At 50.8% G+C, this 21,126-nt stretch overlaps 6 protein-coding genes across 6 annotated transcripts; 5 read left to right on the forward strand and 1 right to left on the reverse strand.

Annotated features, from left to right (window-relative positions):
- Positions 1–119: 119 nt before the first annotated feature.
- Positions 120–643, forward strand: BO88DRAFT_464137 (uncharacterized protein; the record flags this gene model as incomplete). The annotated part of the gene is made up of 1 exon (XM_025711300.1): positions 120–643. A coding segment is annotated over one exon (360 nt), but the record flags the coding sequence as incomplete, so codon positions are not given.
- A 1,451-nt stretch (positions 644–2,094) lies between these two features.
- On the forward strand, positions 2,095–4,625 carry BO88DRAFT_342189 (putative GPI anchored protein; the record flags this gene model as incomplete). Its single annotated transcript, XM_025703132.1, has 7 exons — positions 2,095–2,160; positions 2,224–2,549; positions 2,598–2,605; positions 2,901–2,965; positions 3,106–3,192; positions 4,163–4,338; positions 4,376–4,625. 7 exons carry the CDS (start codon positions 2,095–2,097, stop codon positions 4,623–4,625), a joined length of 978 nt encoding a protein of 325 aa, XP_025561972.1.
- Positions 4,626–4,746: 121 nt separating this feature from the next.
- On the forward strand, positions 4,747–6,242 carry BO88DRAFT_415950 (putative ubiquitin conjugating enzyme E2; the record flags this gene model as incomplete). The annotated part of the gene is made up of 3 exons (XM_025708229.1): positions 4,747–4,749; positions 4,833–5,162; positions 5,223–6,242. The coding sequence occupies 3 exons, from the start codon at positions 4,747–4,749 to the stop codon at positions 6,240–6,242; spliced, it is 1,353 nt and encodes a 450-aa protein (XP_025561973.1).
- A 1,321-nt stretch (positions 6,243–7,563) lies between these two features.
- ssdA (mRNA-binding translational repressor SSD1) lies at positions 7,564–11,994 on the reverse strand (the record flags this gene model as incomplete). Its single annotated transcript, XM_025711301.1, has 4 exons — positions 7,564–7,716; positions 7,785–8,791; positions 8,851–11,825; positions 11,898–11,994. 4 exons carry the CDS (start codon positions 11,992–11,994, stop codon positions 7,677–7,679), a joined length of 4,119 nt encoding a protein of 1,372 aa, XP_025561974.1. The 3' UTR covers positions 7,564–7,676.
- A 3,552-nt stretch (positions 11,995–15,546) lies between these two features.
- BO88DRAFT_66181 (putative RNA export mediator Gle1) lies at positions 15,547–17,842 on the forward strand. The gene is made up of 2 exons (XM_025713040.1): positions 15,547–16,690; positions 16,757–17,842. The coding sequence occupies exons 1-2, from the start codon at positions 15,887–15,889 to the stop codon at positions 17,525–17,527; spliced, it is 1,575 nt and encodes a 524-aa protein (XP_025561975.1). The 5' UTR covers positions 15,547–15,886; the 3' UTR covers positions 17,528–17,842.
- Positions 17,843–18,498: 656 nt separating this feature from the next.
- BO88DRAFT_66172 (F-box protein) lies at positions 18,499–20,445 on the forward strand. The gene has a single exon (XM_025713039.1). The coding sequence runs from the start codon at positions 18,629–18,631 to the stop codon at positions 20,315–20,317; it is 1,689 nt and encodes a 562-aa protein (XP_025561976.1). The 5' UTR covers positions 18,499–18,628; the 3' UTR covers positions 20,318–20,445.
- The last annotated feature ends 681 nt before the right edge of the window (positions 20,446–21,126 follow it).

Here is a 21,126-nt window from a genome sequence, read left to right on the forward strand (position 1 = left end):
CTGATACCGCTGTACCTTACGGTAGACTGGTCTGGCCTAGTGCCATGTCTTAAATGGAGGGGGGCCGGGGAAAAGTTAGTATGAAAGAAGAAAAGTAAAAGAAGAAAGAAAATAAATTAATAAAGAAAAGGATTGATCGACACTTCCCAAGTCCATGCACACCTCGCATCGGTTGCATACGTACGCTTTGCTCATGTAGGAACAAGACCAGACAGCAACTGTGCTCTTGGCATCTTGCAGGTCAACTATACTATTTACTAACTAGTTCTGTCCTTCTCTTATTTATGGTTGATGTTAATTATTTTTCCGGATCGGCTCTATTCCGGAAGAAGACCGAGAATGAAAGGTGCGTAGAAGTTCTTATGAGCCATGCAGGGGTCGAATCACGTTCTATTGTGCGGTGGTGCCGAAGGGCTCGTCATGATCTTACGTCAGGTATCGATTGTGAGGGTTGGGATGGATGGATGATGCGTCTTTAGGTGGTTTGTTACGTGGACAAGCAGGATGTGGCAGTAAATGAGGCTTGCTATCGGTTAAGCATTGCTGTTGCTACAGTATCTTCCATATCACCAGCTTGTCTGTCGGTCGAACCCGTCAGTTGTTGTTCTTCTTCGGAGTGGCGTGCCTGACGGCTATGAAAGGCTAGACTGGTCGGATGTACTGCCTCGTATGACAAGCTTTGAATGCGTGGCTGGGAAAGACAAGACAGGATAGGACAAGGCATTCATGCGGTGGCAGGCATGCTTCGTACGTTAGGACTTGAATAGTCTCTTTTGCCTTTTTTTCTGCAATTTGCCAATTTGGCTGGTCCATGCGGGCCGGTGGTGCGCATACCAGAGCGGCCCTAAGGATGGGTGACTCCGGTAATCTAAAGATTTAGTGGGAAGGGTGAAGGCCCGCCCCTTCAGTGATGCTGTGACTGTCCAACGTCTATTCTTCTCTGTAGTTTTGATTGATGTTCTTGTTGAGTAGATATTTTGTACCACTTGCTCCCTTGAGTCTAGGCTTGAAACCCTTCAAAACAAGGTTAGAATGAGTATCATGCCCAGGAGATATCCCTTAATAGAAACTTGATCAGTGACCCATTAAACTCAAAACAGATGTAACAAGAGAGACAACAACAACAACAAACAGATTGAGAAACTGGGCTTCCCAAATTTTCTTTGCTTTTCTCCCACCCCCATCATTAATTGCTTCCATTCCCACTTCGGTCAAGGGCGAGATTTGAACCCAGGTCGCATTCACATTATTCGAACCAACCGCGGTGGCTCCAGGCGTGTAGATCTATAGGACACGACCATCATTGGGCGGGGCGCCCGCAGCAGGAGTGGATCGCGGCAGCTGACGCTGTGTTCCGATGGCCTCCCCAAAAATAGCAAAACAGAGCAGAGGTATACGCAACCCTCTTGCGGAGGAGACCATTCAGAATGCTGACTAACTGGACTAGTGGCCCGTCTTGGGGCACTTGAGTTGCGCCATCTGATGATTGTTTACTCTCCAGTACGCCTTGGCACTGGTCTTTCCAGCATCGTCCTGCACGCTCGACGCTGGCTCGTCCCGCCCTCTCAGCCACGGGCAGCGACCCAGACTCATCCAGAAAATGCGAGTCGCGGACCGAGCTGCTGATGCTGCCCTTCACCCGGTGGGTCCCTTTTCCTCCATTGCCACTAGGAGTGTAGAGTGTAGACGAGGAGGTTGTGAAAGGTGTGCAGACAGGGCTGATGGAGATTGCTGAGGGATGAATGGCACCTGTTGTGTGCTGCAATTGCTTTTGGTCTAATTTTGGTTTTTCTTTTCTTTTTTTCTTTTTTAATTCCTAATTTATTATTATTTTTTGGGGCTTGAATTCCCTCTTTCCACTCCCCCTGCTTTACTCTATTTAAAGGATGCCCCTGCGCCTGTCAACCACTGCGTCCCTTTCCCTTCTTCCTCAAGTGATATAAAGTATCCCCCACGGTCGTTCCACGAACCTCAACAACTTTCGCTTCACCTCTTCACTTCCAAAGACACTCGCTAGTCTATCGATCGCCTTCGCACGATCCACCTTCAATCTACAACCCGAGCACTCAGATCTCGATATCACTCGCTAGCAAGATGCGTTCTTCCATCCTCCTCGTCGCTTTCTCGGCTCTCGCCGCTGCTCAGTCCTCCGTTGCTGTGGTAAGAAGCTCCCTAGTCCTATACTAGTCTTATGCTTGAGCGATTGCTAACATACAACCCCAGCCCCAGGGTCAGCCCTCCGCTGCTGTCACCTCTTCCCCTGTCATCCCCACTCAGGGCTCTTTGCCTGCTGGTGCTTCCAGCGCTCTTATTGGATCTAGCGGTGTTCCCTCTTCTTTCGCGAAGTCGGCCAGCGCCTCTGCTTCCACTTCCACCAAGACCTCCACCAAGACCTCCAGCTCCGACTCTTCCACCTCCACCAGCGACTCTTCCTCCAAGAGCGGCTCCAGCTCCAGCTCCAGCTCCTCTTCCGGCGCTGGTGTTCCTCTCGCCACTGCTGGCCCCGTCGGTCTTTCCGTCGTGGCTGGTGCTGCCCTTGCCGCTTTTCTGTAGATGAAGAGCGCAAGTGGTCTTCCTTGCCCTTAGAGGGAGTCGAGTCTCGACCGTCACACACACCCCACCCTGGTGGGAAAAGCAGATACCCATGGCGATCGAACCTTCCATCCATTCTAAGCCGCAAGGGTCAGGCGCTATGAAATCAAAGGGGATGGATGTTCTGCGGTTTTCTTTCTTCTGACATATGTAACATTGCTGGGAAGGCTTTTATTTCTTTGGATCTTCCTTTCAAAGGTTCACCGCGTGTTCACCAGAGATTCATAACTGCGGCGCACATAAGATTTCAGTTCTCTAGTAATTTTTAATCGTTTAATGAGGACATGGTAAATACACACATTACACAGGGATATTCTGGAATGCCGAGATCGCCCCTTTCATTTTAGATCCAACCACTTGTAAGTCTGGAGCAGTGAGAGCTTAAATCGAAGGGGTAAAAAGCAATTGACTAGACACTTAAACGTAGATTCCATCCCAAGTCAGTTGTGGGACCTACCGTTCATGGCATGGGCTTGAGCCTATCCACAACCCCAGATCTAATGCATTGACAAGTCTTGCGCCACCCTGAAAGAGACTAATCAAGATGTAATTTCGAAACCAACCGTTATAGAGGCTCTTAAACGGCCGCGTTTCCAACTTGTAGTTTAACTCTCACGTGCTTTGTCGTACTATTTTGCAGTCGTCAAGCATTCATTCTATAGTCACTTCTTGTCCTGACTGATGTTTGACTCCAGCGACCTCAACTCTGCTATAACAGACCAACATTACTCCACAAGATGAACTCTCAGACCTCTAAAAGCCTACTAATATCGCAAGTAGAGTTATACGCACCTCAGGCTACTGCATGCCATCACGCCATCAAAAAGTAGTAGTCTACTCTGTACAGTAGGACGCTTGCATTAGCTGACTAGTAAGTAATTGAATCTAGTGCTGCTATCACCTCTCGTCGGGTTTAAGCTAGTTATACACGGCTATTGAACTGAAGAAGGAACTATATCATCACTACCTTGTGGGTTTTCCACCACTCATACTGGCCCCAAATTAGACAGGGACGGGTGAATACTACAAATAAACCTTGCCTGTCTTTCAAAATGAGAGAAAGGGAAGTAGAAGTACGTAGAGGCAGCCATAGTAAGCGGTTGCTGAGGATATCGGGTCAGACTTGTGGCTATCTATCTAGATCCTTGAGCTCTTCGACATAGGAGATGATGGAGGGGTAGGATGGCCATGTAGGTAGCAGAGGATCTGGTGGAGTGTTTGGCTACGCTGAATGGTCTGAAGGTTGCTGTATACAAGGAGATAATCGAAGGTCGCATAGTTTGGCCGCCATCATGAGGATACAAAGTAGTGATATATCAACTTACCTTCATACCTATACTGAAACTGATGCCGGTAGGCTAGATGGTCTAGTTGGCAAGGCCACGGCACTCGGAGAAGAGGCTAGGTTTTTTGCCCACTGAGACCGGGTTCGATCATGACTTTGCGCCCTTCCTTTTTTCTTTGTTTCATTCAGTTGCTTAGCTACCTAGCCATGATAGTCCTGGTTCGCTTTGAGAGAATCAACGGCCAACAGGACTAGATCGTACGTTTGGCACGGCGCCAACAAGAGTGGCTAGCTTTTTTGCCCCTAGCTTTGGGATCAAAACCGATCCTGCGCTCTTCTTTTTCTCTGTTACTTTGTTGGGCCAGATCCGCCAGTTGCCTTCATCCAACAGATAGGCTACAGTGGCAGTTCCCATCTGTTAATTATGCTGCTCGAGTTTGCTGCTCTTTCTCGATGCTCCAGTAGTTAACTCTTATTTATGGGGTGTCATGCCGTAAGCAGCTCATTACATTTCCTAAAACGCGCAGTTCAGACGCGAATACACGTGACTGATCCACGCGCGCTGTTTCCTTACCCGATGTGGACTAGTGAACAGCGCTTCACCTCATCAAAACAAAGAACAACAAGCGGCCGTCGGGGGCAACGGATCGGGACCGAGCCATCATCATCCACCTTGCTGCGAATCAACTCTCGCCTTGCCCGGCTCTCACGGTCCACAAAGGGATCCTCGTCTGTGTCACTCGCCTAGATCGACAGGGGCAGCTGGACGAACAGACCACGGCACAACCATTGATTCCACACGAACCTAGCCTCTGCTAGCAACGCAACACCTTCGGCCTCAAATTTGAGGTCGACGTCAATTAGCCAGTATGGTAAGTTACCTTGCTGTCCAATGCCAATCAACCTTTCCTCGATTGAGCGACGATCGTCTGACATCCTCGTGTTTTCTCTTCAGGTATCATCTCTACGACGTCTCGCAGCGGACCATGCAGCGTTGCACGAAGAACTCCCTCCCAACTATCTCTTTCCCTCCGACGATGCCTCTGCCGGGGACGACTTGACACAGCTCACCACCCTCCTGGCCGGGCCACAGGGTACACCATACTCGCAGGGCCTATGGCGATTGCATCTGAAGATGCCGGAGGACTATCCTAAGAGTCCACCAAAGGCCACATTCAGGACAAGGATATGGCATCCAAATGTAGAGGAATCGACGGGTGCGGTCTGCGTGGATACACTGAAGCGGGACTGGAAGCCCACCTTGACTCTGAAGGATGTTTTGATTGTATGTATCCTTATCATATACCGTCGACAATTCCTGATCCTCATCTGACATGGTTCTTAGACAATCTCCTGTCTCCTCATATATCCCAACCCAGACTCCGCACTGAACTCCGCAGCCGGCGCACTTCTTCAAGAGAACTACGATGCGTTCGCCCGTCAAGCGAAACTCATGACCTCCATCCATGCCCCAGTCCCATCAGACTTGGCTTCAGCGGTATCCGAGGCGAAAACGAGAGGTGAAGACGCCGACACAGTCATCCCAGAAGAGCAAGAATTGTCCCGCTCGCTACGACCACGAAAGGGTGCCAGAATCGCCTCGGTCACTATGAAAAAGCGAACAACTCGGAGGAGTGCCGCAGAGAGCTCGAGCTCACGGGCACTATCTCATCAACCTAGCACACCAATTGAACGAGAAGCACAGGAACCAGAAGAATCTCACGACACCATCACCCTTGATACGACCGTCTCCGACAGTGAATCAGAAACATCTACCAACGCCAGTAAAGAGAACGACCCTTCCCTATCTCCTTCCCCAGTCCGACTCGCACCACCTAGCATCCGCAGGAACGCATTCGGAAAACGTCCCCTTTCCGTCCTAACCGTGCCAATGGACGTAGACGACCCCTTCTCCATGGACACAGAAGACCCAACAACAGGCGGCATGTCTGCGTCCGAGAAGAACATCGCAGCAAATCATCCCAACGAGCTCCCGGAGCGCGGCCACTCTCCACAGAGAAAGTCCCCGAAGCTGTCCGTACTCGACAAAGGCATCAACTCATCAGGTCGGATACGCGAGGATGTCCAGATTTTCGAAGACGATCCCGACCCTGCCGAGCTAGGCTTCATCAGACGAGCCAGCGGCGACGGCAAGGAAAATCCCCGAGCCTTAGCCGGTCTAAAAGATACCGACCCCGCAATCCGGATGTCTAATCCAAACTATCCCCTCACGATTCTTGCCCCCTCGGCATCGAGATCCGTCTCCTCCGGCTCGCGCCTATCAAAACCAATCACGGGGTCACGAAAAGTCTCATCCTCGAACGGCAAAAAAGCCAAACCGCGCATCGGCATTCGCAGACTCTAGACATACTAATCACCACTGCTACTTATACCCACGCCTGTATCTTCTCAATACCCTCTTTCTATTCCCTTCCGCTACCTTACTACATACCATACCGCTACCACCCTTTAATACCTAACCGAACATAGCCGCAACCACCCATAAACACAAATACTGAATGCATTACCTTGTGAATGAACTTCAACCATGACAACCTTCAGCGTCATCACGTGCAACGAAAAAACTAACCCCGACAAAGGGAATGGATACCTCCTATCACATTGATTACTACATTACCAGGCATAGCTTGTCCCCGTTTTGCATATCCCCACAGCATGTACCGTACAATTGCTTCTTTCCTGCTCTCATAGCCATTGGTATAGGCATAGGCATAACCACACATAGCGTGTCCATACTTCATACATAAAGACCAACGATCATACATTGGATGGATCAGTACATTACAATGAATACAATACGTTGCTACTTTCTTACCCTCAATTCTTCAGTTGCTATGATACTAGGCATGACTGGATAGCTCATGAGAAAAAAGAAAATAGAATAGAACAGAACATCTCGTTATCAACCTTCAACCTTCAAACTTCATGAATTATGTTTAGAGTAGTACCTGGTAGTGCCAGTGCTTGCTCAATAACTCAATAATCGTCTTTGGTCGTTCTGATCTCTACTCCTGTATATAAGGACCGCGCCAGCTCATGGATTTCCGTGGCACGCGGTTGCTACTTCGTATGCTATTGTTCACTATTAGAGGCCGATAGGACTTAGCGGCACGCTCCGCGTTAGGCACCCTATCAATAGGAGCGACACTAGCTATGTGGATCAACTATGATGCTAAGGGCAATGTGTATGGTGATCACATGTTTAGTTGGACTACATTGTAACACCTACTGGCCTGTGCCAAAACCATCAAACAACTTAGTAAAAATGAGCTATGCAAATATCTAGGATGAATAGACAAATTTTCCGAGGCAGCCCTCGCATCCGACTTCCCCTCAGTGCAATCGATAAAGCCACACCTCGTCTCATCCCACTCCCGGGTCTCCTCGTCTTCTCTGCCCCCAAATGGCTTGTGCCTAAATCCGAAAGCCTTGCAAGAAGACCAGTATACTCCACAATTGGTTATCTGGAGCTCTTCCTCCATGAGGCCATATCGCGGGACTAATTTGAAGTCAACTCGGAACAAGAGATCCACCGTTTGGCTTATAAGGCCTCCAGCAATTATAAGATAAAAAAGACAACACGCTAAGTCGATTAAGCATAATACTGCAGAGGAATGAGAGGTTTATGCAACGGTAAACCAGTTCAGGCGATGTTGATAGAATCGAGCCGCGGGGTCACACCATCACACAACCACCCTGATGGTCCACCAAGCAAAGACCAAAATCTGTTTCGCAAACGTATAGAACACATCCGGAGAAGTGAATATTTCAGGCCCATCTACAATGCGTAGGGGTTGACAGAACGAATAGTGAGGCATCTGCAGGCACACGTTAGCTTTCAGCACGAACTGTCATGAGTCGCAACAAAAGCGAAGACAGCACTTACGGGGGACTCTTGCTCAAGTCAGTCTTCAAGATGATGGGGACACGGGTCATCTCGGTGACATCCTGGATGTATTCTCCATCTTCTTCCCTGAGCTTGAACAGCCGCAGGTATTTCTCCTTGTTTGTCAGCTTAGCTTCAGGAGCATCGCCACTGAGGGTTGCGATCTTCGGGTCAGAACGCGTGCGGTGAGGCGCCTGCTGGAGATGACCATTGCGAGTGGGCGAGGGCGGCATGCTCTGAGTTGAACGGTCAGCGGACGAATTCAATGACACGCCCGCAGCCATCTCGGTGACTTCAGAAACATCGTCGTCATCGTCGTCAAACAGAGCATTGACATCATCGTGGGACATGGTGCCGGTATCCGTCTGTCTCCGCATAGCTTCTTCGCGCTCCCGGGCACGTTCTCTGGCAGCTTCTGCTTCACGTGCTGCAGCTGCAGCTTGAGCCGCACGGGAGTTCGCAGGCTTGGGCCGCTCATCCTCAGGGACATAAGCCGAGGACGGCACGCCCTTCTCCCAGTAGAGCTCCAGCACACGCGTGTCCTTGCGATACTCAGCCTTCTTCAAGGGCAGTTGATCACAGTGGACCCGCTTTTCGAAGCCGTACTCTGGGATCAGGACGTCGAAGGCGGACTCGTATACACAGATCACAATACCCTCGCTGATGAGGTCCCCACCAACTTCCTGTCGTTCCTTGTCCATGCTTCTGCATGCTTCGATGTGAACGCTCTGTTCTTGAGCATTGTGAGCGGAATCCTTCTTGTTGTTGCAGAGGTCGGCGGTCTTGGTCAATGACTCCAAGTCATCAGAGAATTCAACCGCACCATCAGACAGGACGGCTTCCAGCTGGCGATGAACGACGATATCTGCGTAGCGGCGGAAAGGATTGGTGAAATGTGTGTACACAGGCAGGTTCAGAGTGTAATGTTGACGCTGATCATCCTGCACACTGCTGGCCACATAGTACTTCGCACGTTGCATAGCCTTGTGCAGAATAGTCTCCATACCCTGCAATCATTGTTAGTAGACCGGACAATAGCTTTTTCTAATATGACCACGAAACTCACCTTACGCAAGTCATCATCCTGGACTTGGCAGAGACTGCTCTGCAAAGTTCCACTGCTGGTCGAATCCAGACCATAGCCGAGTCTGTTCATCCGCTCAACAAAGAGGTGGAGACGGCGAGGGTTTGGCGACATCTGGCGACGCAGGAAGGCCTTGTCGGGCAAAGCAGTGACCAACTTGCGTGCCACAAGGAAGTTGGCCTTGTAGCTAAGCTCTTCCACGAGTTCCCGGACAGGGGAAGAGTGGAAGATGTTGTGCTCAACGGGCACATTTTCGTCATCCAGCTGATACAGCAGACGAAGAGGAGGAATACGAGAGACCCGGTTGCCGAGCCTTGCCTCCCTGAACTTTGACGTGACAGCGTACAACGCTCTGAGAGTGTCGGCAGTGATGCCAGGGACAGCGAGAGCAGACGTGCCCTGGATCGCGGCATCGACCTCATCATAGCTGAGTCGACCAGAGCTCTTGATGATCGCCTTACCGATCCAGACATCATCGTCGATAGCACCGGTCTCGGGGTTAGCTTTGAACACAACGCTAACCGTGAAGCGGTCTTCGCCGGGCAGCAAAGCGCAAAGCTCATTGGAGACACGCGTGGGTAGCATGTTCACGAGGCGGTTCATGAGATAGACAGCAGTTCCCCGCTTCTTGGCCTCGCGGTCAACCAGGGAGTTGGCTTTGACAAAGTGAGCAATGTCAGTGACGTGAATACCAACTTCCACCTTTCCATCAGCGAGAGGCTTAATATGGAAGGCATTGTCAAGTTCCTTAGTACCGCTAGGGTTGACGGTGAAAGTAGTTTCCTGACGGAAATCGCGACGAGTGGCTAGGACGGCGTCGTTCTCATTGGAAACAGACCAGTCATCCCATCCAATACTCTTGAGCACGGCATCGGAGAACTCATCAGAACCGAAGTTGTTGTCCCGAAGAAGGGCTTCAGTCTCCACCTTCAGATCGCCCATCTCTCCAAGCTGCTCGACAAGAGTACCAAAGGGATGCAGGGAAGTGATCGGCCACCGCTTAATGCATGCAACGAAGATGCGGTTGGCGTACTCTTGGTGCTTCTCAACGAAATCCCGAGGAGCCTGCTCGGTTGGGATAGCAATCAAAGGAACACGCTTGTCAGTAGGCTTGAACCACACGATCTTAGGCTTGTCCTGCTGGCGTTCCTGTTGCTGACGACCGTGGCCACCATCTCTGGCCAGCCGCTCGGCCTCCTGCTTCTCCTTCGTCGCCTGGCTACTGGGACGGAGGAGACCAAGTGTTCCCGAGAACATCTGCCCCGCAATGCGCTCGATAACAGCCACGATGTGGCCCGCATACAGTGGCTTCTGCTCGTCACTGATTTCGTCTTCTTCAACCAAGAGAAGGCTCTGACCTTCGACTTCGACATCATCGTTCTTCTTCTGGGTGGGCCGCTGGCGGAGACTGCCACGGCGACGGATGCTACCATCCGGTCCAACCTCCTGACGATCTCCGTTGGCGCCAGAGTCAGACCGAGACAGCTTGTCACCCCCAGCACTGCTGCCGGCACGAGCCTCGGTAATATCTTTGCGCTTCTTCTTCTCCTCCTTTTCTTTCTTCTGCGACCAGACTTCGTCCACATCCAGCAATTCAACGGCAACAAAGTCACCCTCGAGGGCACGGTTACGGTCCTTGCTACCACAGATGAAGATATCTGCGTCCAGGTCTGGAGTGGTTACGTAGGCATCGGAACGGTTCTTCTTGTTCACGCGAAGAATACCGGCGACCAACTGGCCATTGCTCAGCAGCGCAGGCAGGTTTGCCTGGGGCAAGTAAGGAGTGAAGAGGGTCTTGCGCTGCTGCTGCTGCTGTTGTTGCTGCTGCTGGGCAGACAGCTGCGGCGGGGCATGTTGACTAGCCTGAAGACCAAGACCTTGGCCGTTCAGCTGTCCATTCTGCTGGAGGGCCTGAAGCTGCGCAAGCTGCAGAGGGTTAAGTTGCTGACCACCGCCGAACATCTGTGGTGGGGCCATGACCACCTGGCCTTGGGGCAGCTGAATGAGCTGGGGCTGTTGCGGGTACTGGAAAGATCCAATGGAGCCAATGGACTGATTCATTGAAGCACGAGCACGGTGGCCAGGCTGGAAACCCCCGCTCTGTTGACCGAAGCTCTTGGGCTGATCCTGGCCCTGAGCTTGATTGTTGGGCTGACGCCAATTACCATCAAAGTTTCGGGATGAAGACCGCGCGTGACCCGGTTGGCTGCCACGACGTTGATTCTCGCCGTCGCTAGCTTGAGGAAATTGGAAGCCGCCAGCACCACGACCAGACAAAGAACCGCGGTTTCCACCCACAGCCATGGATTGACTGCGACCATGACCACCCGCCCGAATGTTACCGGCCCGGTGAAGGCCCAAGCCTTGTGGGGTCTGCGAGGTAGGGGTTGATTTATCGTCAGCGCCCGGAGTGGTATCAGAGTCGCCAGGGGTGCTGGGTGCGGGGAACTGAAATCCGGAGGCCGTCCGCTTCTGCTGGGCCAGTTCAGCGGCCTTTTTGGCTTCAGGAAGCGCAAGCGAGTGACGGCGCTGGTGGCCACCACCAGGAGGACCACCTCGACCGCGCCCATGGCCTCCATTCTCATTCTTGGGCTGGTGACCCTGTTGCTGCTGGTTGTAGTCGGTATAGCCCGAAGCTCCCGAGGACGGGGCGGGAGGGGGACCCATGCCGAGACCGGGTAGGGCAGACTGATTGCGCCGGTGCGAGTGTTGGGTTGAGGTGTTCATCGGCACGCCAAGCTGCTGTTGAGCGATTTGTGGGAATTGGAATGCATTCAACTGAGGGGAGACGCCTCCCATGGAAGCACCGCCCTGAAGAGAAGGCGAGAATGCCGAAACCTGGCCTAGCTGTTGTGGTTGTAACAATCCCATATTGACGTACTGTTGATGTGTAGCTGCAATCTGCTGCTGTTGCTGTTGAAGAAGCTCAATCTGTTGCTGAATAGCGAGTTGCTCCACTGTATCCACCATCGTCAGTACTTCATTCACATAAATTATGTTACACGAGAATGGGGCTGGCATTCACTTACTCATGAGAGGGGTCAATTCAGACGGACTTCTTCTGTGGGCGATATGGAGCTTGCGCCCCGCGGGGCCGGGAACCCCGGATTGACCCTGTTGATCCATCTTTTCAGACGTAAGATCGACGGGTATTAGGTATACGGGCAAGAGTATGGGATCAAAAAGGTCCGCTTCGGGGGTGATTAGAGAATGTTGGAAATGACGGAAGTCACACTCCTCGTGGGTTGAGGTTTAGGGAGGCCGATCGGAGGCAGTCTGAAACAACGAGAGGTGAACTTGCAGTATACTGAAGGAGAACGATAGGTCAGTAAGGGTGAAACGGACAAAAAGTAAGCAGCGAGGGGTCGAGAACAAGAGAAGAAGATAAGAGGGGGGTTCAAGACATCGTGGGGGTGGCTACGGGAAGAAGAGCGGGAGGGGAATGTTGTGGGCAAGGGAAGCTGCGATTTACCCCATACAACAAGTGACATCAACCAAGGTACAAAGTGGAAGGAAGCGAGGCAAATGGCGGGGAGGCAATAGGGAGAGTACCAGGATCAGGAGACCCACGAAGATTGGAGATGGGAAGGTGTGTATCTTCAATTGCTCTTACCTCTTTTCTTCGAGAAATAAACGATCGTCCAGCTCAGGAAGGGATCTGAAGATAATCTTTGTCGGACTTCTTCTTTGGCACGGGAGAGGGAAAATCCCCGTTTATATGGCAAAAGACAGCGGTGACCGAAGGTAGTAGTCTCACAGGAATGGGGATGAGGGACCCCAAGTTCAAGGAAGCCAAAGCAATATATTCAAACAGAAAGCAAAATTGCGATGAATCGACACCGGAGGGAGGAACTGGCGACAGTCTCCGGGAGACAGCAGAGACCGAAAGAGAGGATGAAGCTCGACGAATCGGGGGGGGAGCTGAGGTTTAGGAGGGAAGAGGGAGGGGGGGGCAAGCACCGAGTACTAAGCGGATGGGAGCTGTCGGTCGTCCCCAACTGCCATTCGTCAAGAGACCACCAGCGGAGAATCCCCAAGCTTCAAGTCAAAAGGAGGGACCTTTTTTCGATTCCCTTCTGCAATTTTTTTTTTCTGGGTAGAATTTCTCGACAGGTATAGACAGAATAATTTTTTTGGTTCGACTTTATTTGCAAATTTTCCAACGATGGGGTGGGCTTTTTTTGGCCGAAGTGGGATTTTGATGGTACGGAAGAGAACGGAGTCTCCTCAGTAGCAGAAAAGGGGGGGCAACTCAGTCCTGAATTGTAAAAAAAAGGCGTATTGAGTTGGCGCTTAACTTCTGAAAAAAACGGAAAGGAGAACACAATAATAGTTTCTCCCACCAGAGAATTACTGATACGATTCTCTTGGACGTGGTAGTTCCAAAAAGGACACACCAGGGCAAAGCGATATCTGACAGAGAGAGAATGACAGATAAGCCAAGTGATTGAGACAAGGAGGCGTGATCGTCGACCTGAAGGAATGATCAGGAGCGACGAGAGGAAAGAGGGAGGGGGGAGAGAAAGATTAATTCCAAAGGAGAGGGATGGTGAAGAAAGAAGAAGAGATAAGGGAAGAGGGGAGGGGAAGGAAGAGAGAAGAAAGAGGATGAGGTGAAGGTAAAAGAGGAAGAGGAAGTGGAGGAGAGAGAGACAAGAGACAGAAGTTGAGTTAGTCTACTATTAGTAGCAGCAGCAGCAGTGAGAGTGATGAGCAGCAGCAGCAGTGCAGCAAGCATCCAGTAGTAACTTAGTAGCTTGTAGCAGGGTAATAATACTTACTCAGTCCCAGAAAAGTAAAATAAAAAACAATACCTAATATAATACTCACAATTAATAGGCCCAAAGCAAAATGGACATTCAGCCAATACGAAGCCAAGTACAACAATAATATAGCAGCAACCTACCTAGGAGTAAACTACTAACTACTTAGAGATGTGGGGAGAGAAGCAGAAGAACATCAGGGAAAAACCGCACAAAATTTCCAGACCGACTAGATAAATGCCGCTTGAAAGCTATCCTCCTTGCTATTGCATCGCTACAAGTACATGGTATTACCCAAATCTGACCTGATCATTCAACATTGTCAATGAATGACACACTTCCCGCCCCAGGGGAGCTTCAAAGCAAAAAGCAATCCGAGGGAATGGTGCATTAAACTTGTCACTAAACCAAAGTTACCATACTTGGAGACCAACAGGGTCTGGCTCGGGGGAATTTCATTGCAGCTTGGCTCCCAAGCCTGTCAGTCCGACTGTAAGACCTTTTCAATAGGCTTTGTTTCGCATTTATCAATCCGACGCTTGGTCTCCAGACGTACAGAAGAAGCAATTGACCTGAATATGTCCTGAGGTCCTTCACCTTATGAAGATCACCCCTCAATCCTTCGGCATTGTCAATGACGAACTGCGTAGTCAACGGCTGGTTGGAAGATCAACTCCGGAGAAAGGTAGAAGGCGGTAAGACGTCGTGGAGCTTCTCGACTAAGTAACTGGAGTACTTACCAACTTACTATCTTAGTGTACGATCGCTGTATGGAAACTTTCTGCTATGCGATACCCACCAGGCCTGCCTATTGGCGTTCGATGGCGACCTGCATGCTATTCTAAGTATGTCGTGGCTCCAAAAAGTCCATAGTCGATCGGGAAAGCAAGTGCACAACATCTACTATATGCAGGAAACTGGCACTGGTGGCAATAAATCTTGAGAGAGTTGGTTTCTACTCTGTACAGTGCGGGAGATAGCAGTAGTACTTAGTCTGTTGGTGCAGGGTATGATACGTATGCAAATGGTATCGATACCCTCCTTGATGATGCGACCGGTCCAATAGTGGCCCGCTATTGGATCCACGGCCGGCTTTTGGCGGGGCTCTTGTCGAGACCGTGTATCAAAGGGTTGGCCGAGGTGGGCGAAATGCTATTGGGGTGTGAGAGACAGATTAATACGGAGGTGTTGAGGGCCAAGTTTAAGGAGAACTGACATGTCGGTCAGTGAATGAAAAATGAGAAAAAGAGTTAAGCGATGTCTCAGATACTCTTATCCAAGCCTGTCCTGGAGGCAATGAGTGTTGGGTGATCATGATGATGATGACGATGATGATGCAAAAGAAAAGGGCTGACCGGCCTTCAGGCTTTCCCCTCCGACCGAGGAACGGGTGACCGAGCGATCCATGTTCAGCTGGTCGGTTTGGTGCAGTAGCTGCCCCGTTGTACCGTGAATGTGGTACTTGTGTAAGCGCTGCTTCTCTCCGGCCCATTGGGGGGTTCGGCACTCGGGCGCCTAGTTTTTCAGGCCACAACCGTAGCTACAGCTATCCGAATGACTAAGCCCCGGCGGCCGTGTTCTTCCCGCAACACACGTTCGGGCTCCGTTTTGAAGATCGCATACCAGCCATCGTCTCCAGATAGGCTCCTCTTAGTCCAATCCCTCGCTGCCGCCTCCGACAGTCGCCTTTTCTGTTTGATCACACTCCCTAAGGTCTTTTCTATCCAGCCAGTGCTTCTCGGGGTCTGCGGGCTTATATTGCCGCATCTATCCTACTTCTCTTCGACTGTTAGTGAGTCCGGAATTCCCATGCAACTATTTCCCTTGCGTGTGAAGCGCGGAATTGCTAAACTAGCCTTTTTTCGACCCTGCAGAGCCAGCAAAGACAACGATCATTCTACGTGACTCGCATTCGATTTACCTTTTTTCCCCTGCGACGGTATGCGACATTAGCTTGTCGCCAGCTACACTCACGTTACTAGCTCTTAATTGTATGCGAAATAGGATATGGTAACATCCACTGCGACTCCCAACAAATTGTGAATTCAACTCGCCTGCTTACATTGGCAAATACCCGTCACATCACTCTGACTTGTTCAATGCGAATTATGGTCAGTAGGAAGGGTTAATTTGCTTCTGAAGAATTGGCCAACCTCGGCGGCAAAGACTGTCATCGTTTCAGCGCGAATACGTCACTCTTTTAGCTGCGACGATATCATCATTCTCTCAACAATTCTCCTTTTTCGACAATCACGATGGGACACATGAGCTACCCCTCCCAGATGGATAGCCCCTCCAGGCAACTCGTCCTGGATTTAGCACGGGACCTTGAACAGCTCCGCGTGCACAACACCGAGTTGAAGAAGGTCAAAGCCTACGAACGCCGATCCTTTTATGAGAATCTTGATCGAATCGATAGCGAACTTGAGGCCCAGCACAATGCGGCCCTTGACAAAGCTGCCGCTCTGCATGATCGCGTACTGGTGGAGGCCGAGGAGACGTTGCGCGCACACCAGAGAGCGGTAGAGGAGGAGCTCCGTCGAAGAGAGGAGGAGGCACGGAAAGAAGCGGAACGCATAGAACGAGAGAAGGCAGAGAAATTACGGCGAGAGCAGGAGGAAGCTGCACGGCGTGAGGCTGAGCGCAGAGCAGCCGAGGAGGCGAAGAAGAAGGCGGAGGAAGAGGCGGAGAGGAAAAGAAAGGCGGCACAGGAAGAACAGGCGCGGAAAGAACGAGAGCGATTAGAGGAAGAGAACCGCAAGCGTCAAGAGGAGACACAGAAGGCAGAGCAGGAGGCTTCCCAACGCCAAGCGGAAGCCGCACAGAAGGCACAGGCGGAGCGACAGCGGCAGGTTGGAGGCGCCCGTCTTACGGACGAAGAAATCAAGATCCAGGCCCGCTACGTGGAATTACATCAACATCTTAAGAAATTCCGGCAATACTTGAAGAACGAAGCGAAAACCAATGCCATTGTCAAGCAGAACATGGGCGATATGCGGCGAACGATCAAGAAGTGTGTTGGACAACTACGCGAAGGCAAGGGAGCTAACAAAACACAGGTAAGTGTCTTGCTTTGCTTTCGATGGATAGAAGACAGCTAGTTAACCTTGCTGACTTCCACACAGCTTCAAGAGATTCGAACTACCCTGGAGAAAGCTGCCTCCATTGCTGAACCGTCGGTGGATGTTCGCCAGTTCATCGCTTTCCCGCCCGAGAATATCGCCAATTCCGATGATAACAAGGTGCCTGCCCTTTTAATCTACGCCTTGAACATCTTCTCCAAGTGCATGATTTCTTCCCTCATCACGGAGGCGTCCATCAACCTGGGCCATGCGGAGCCGGTCGGGATCGTCGCGGCCCAGATATTCTCCGCCGATGCCTTCATCTACAAGGGCTGCCACATGGTCGACATTCTATTGGCCAAGTACCGTGTCGTTTGCCCAGCGCTGTGGGGATTCCATGGCAGTGAGAAGACCGAGGGTGGCCGACGTGCCCTGGGTTGGTGGCGCGAAGGGCCGGACGGGCCGTACATCAGCGAACAGGCCCACGCCGACCGAATGACAGCTCTAGGTGCGGGTTATGCGGCCTTGACCCTGCGCAATTTTGGCAAAACCGCGCGCAAGAACCCTTTCCCCAACACCATGTTTTGGTATACCATGCATAAAATCCTGAATATCCCGCCAGCAGAGATCCAGGATACCCATGTTACCCTGCTTTCGGCTATGCTAAAATCGTCGGCCGAAAGAATTGTTGGTTTTTTCGGGCATATCGGACTGGCGCTGATGAGGAAGGCTATAGTCGAATTGCCCGACAGCCTGCCCCGGCAGAGCATGAGCGTTAACCAACTCAAGCTCCTCAAGGATCTGTATAAACGGGAGAAGAACATTTTGCTGTGAGCCGGCGGTTCACCAGAAGGTCTATTTTGGGTTGCGTTAGGTCCAAATTTGCCTCCGGCCTTGATTCTTTAGCACGGATGGGTGGCTCCACACCAGCTGTCAGGCTTCCAGGTGGTAACAGGTTGTTCCCGCACATCACATTTCCGGCATGGTATGACAGGCTTCTGACGCCGACCGAGCATTTTCCGGTGTCATGAGCACAAGGCCTGATCTGGAGCCCAAGTAATGATGTTGATGACGCCTTTTACAGTGTTGGTGCCAATAGGCAGTTGATGCCCACCGTGTCGAGTACATTGTACTGCGCGGTGGAAGATTCCTCTTTCTCCACTTAAAGCTTTGGGGATTTTAGGTCATTCCGCTCGGCGCATTTCACTACTATATTGTACATTATTTGTCACCGGCCCTACAGAAAGGGCTTTCTCTAGGTATACGAGACTTAAGCGGAAAGATTAGATGAATGTGACACAGGTGTCAACTCCAGTTATCCGCGGGTTGAAAAGGAAGTCGGGAAAAACAAAGTCTGCAGATCAATCAGGATATTCATTTGGTGCAACCTGTACCTTTTTTTGCGGTTAGAACCACCGCCGAGAATCACTCGATGGAAGACCGGCATCACATCACGCCACTTGATGCGATGCATCCAGGGCTACTCTCCGTCATTGCCGGCCCTTAAGGTTGTTCGAGAGCAAGGAATGTTCAGCATTCCATCTCGGTTTCCTGGCTCCGCTCGGCCCGTCTCAACCTATGGGGCTATTGCCGAGTCGATAATTGGCTTTCTCGCATACCATCTCTTGACACATGCGGTATACACCACCAGCACATCCACCAACATGGCGCACTAGTTTGCTCCAGTAATTGCTTCTCTCGTCGACTGACATATGTTGACGTTACACAAGAGCAGGCTGGTTACCCTTACAGCCCTGGATGTCGATCCACACCATTCGGTATGACCGGCCCTGGGCCTGGTCTGCCAGGAGCTTGCCTCGTTGCCGCTCATTCTTCCGTATAAAACTGGCCTCCCACTAGCTTCCTAGCCATACTACGCAGTCTCCCGTCTTCAGACATCCATCACCTGATAGACATGTGAGTTAGCTATACACAATGTCTGCAATCAACTCAGTCATGCCTGCGAACCTCCCCACCGAGCTCATCCTCTGCATCCTCGATCATGTCGATATCGAGACATACGTCGCTGCCCGCTCAGCATGCTGCTCATGGCGGAAAGCAGCGACAATGTCATCTACAATTCGGAACGCACTCACCGAACTCCCCGTGCCAATACCCCCACGTGCCGATTCTCTCACAAACGAAGAATGGAATGCATACTTCTGCCAAATCGCCTGTCTGAACCTACTAGGCCACCGGACCCACATCGACAGAACCTCCACCAGACGTGCCCTACCTGAAGACTGCACCCCTACCACAGTACTAGCAACATCTCAAGATGGTCAAAAAATGGCCACTCTGAAAGGCGCACGCGCCACAATCTTCACCCGACCAAACAAACATTCTCCCTGGGAATACTCTAGAGCCTCAACACTCTACCCCCTCTGGACCTCAGTCTACCGAGCCCTAATGGACGGAGGCGGCGCAGGAAATTGCATGGCGCTCAATCCACGCTACGCCAAACACTGCATCGCCATCTCCTCCCAAGGCGACCTCCTCGCCGTCGGCCTAGGCAAGACCCTCCAAATATACAGCCTCTCAGGGAACGAAGACAACGGCATTTCCTCCCCCGCAGAATACACTCTGGACCAGCACGACGCCATCTACGCAGCCTCCCCAAGCACAGGCTACGAAGAAACCGACGGAGTCATCGACTCCCTGGAATTCGCCGACGACGACACACTCCTCCGTATCGCAATCCACCAAGACACAACAGCCTTCCAACCGAACCGCGTCCGCTACATGGGTAATCCCTCCGCCCTCCAACACCATCATCACACTCAAACTCTCACCCCCCTCCAATATTGGCGCGAAAATATCCGCCACATCCACCTCGACTCCGCCTCCATGGCCGTGACTCTAGGCGCAGGCGAGGAAAAAGTCGTCCTTCGAGGCTTACGCCTCCTCCCATCTTCTTACAAACCAACCACAACAATACCCCAACCCCCATTATCACAGCCACCATCATCACCAACATCATCGCACTACTTCACCGCATCCCTCCAATCAGGCCCCACATCCGCCTACTGCATCGGCCACATCGCCATCTCCTCTTCCCCTCCCACCTCTCAACAAGTAACCATCACCCGTCTCCTCCCTTCCCGCCAACATCACCACACCACGACCTCAGATCCAGCTACCGAGTCAAACAAAACACCTCCATCCTCTAAAGATGCTACAGCAACAGCAGGATTCCCCCGCTGGAACCCCCTCAACCTCCCCACCGCATCCTCCAAATCGCCTCTCCTTTCCATCTCCCCGGACAATAAGCTCCTAGCTATCTACGAACCTGACCCTTCCCTCGAGGAAGAAAATAGAGGGAGGATATACGTATACTGCATTGAGGAGTGTGGGTCCGTGTATACCAGCCACACTAAGACCAATGCTTCTTCTGCTATGAACGCAGACCAACGGCAAGAGAAACAGCAGCGTTCTTCTATTTGTCTTCCATTGGAGGAGGAGAGTATTATCCCGCCTTGGTCGTTCTTGTTGGATAATGTATCTATGGATGTGGATGAGTTGAGAGTTAGTAAGGTCGTTGGTGATGGAAATGGTGATGGTGGTAGGTATTATGAGGTGATGGCGTTAGCGGGGAGGGATGTTTTGGAGTGGAGGATTTATTGATTACTTCCGTATCTATCTATCTACCGGTTGATTATGTGTGGAAGTGAGAGTTTACTAGTAATTTTAGAGGTTAGAACTGATGGGATTATGTATTATGCATGTATTTATGCATGCATGCGTCTATCTAAGAACACGTTGTGTGTAATGTGGAGTATAAAGATGGAATAGAAAAGAAAAGATAAGCATATATACTATTAGACATGTCCAATTCAGAAGTGAATAGAATAAGAAGGGTATCTGCATGATACACCGTTGACTAGAATGGTAGCCAACAGCAAGGGGGTAAAAAAAAAAGAATGATGATGATGTAAGTGAAGTAAGGGTCTGGGTCCTCCTGCAAATGGTGCATGCATCTATCTCCCAGAAGGGAAACCACACACACACAGACACCGTTATGAGATAATAATAGAGCCTGCGGATGCATGCAAGGAACCACAAACGAGTGACACGTTGGAAGTATTTAGACAGGAAAAAAAAAAAAATAAAATAAAATAAAATAGCAAAAAATGCAGAAACTTGTGTACAGATTTGCGGCAAAAGTACATTTCAACAGGTGTGGTATCCAGTAGGACGCAGGAAGAATGGTGGTATGGTATATTAACGAAGGAAAGAATATCATAAATCCACTGCCGTTGAGCAAAAGTATGGGGAGGGGGAAATATCAATAAACTTGCTCAAACCAAACAATCAGCAAATGAACATGTCAACTGGCACGAAGTATGCAATATCAAAAGAGAGGTCGATGTAGGTAGAAGAGGGGGAAATGCATCATAATGTAACAGTATCAGTCATCTCCGTATTGAGACAAC

The sequence above is a fragment of the Aspergillus vadensis genome (genome assembly GCF_003184925.1).
Source record: "Aspergillus vadensis CBS 113365 unplaced genomic scaffold BO88scaffold_14, whole genome shotgun sequence".
NCBI lineage: Eukaryota > Fungi > Ascomycota > Eurotiomycetes > Eurotiales > Aspergillaceae > Aspergillus > Aspergillus vadensis.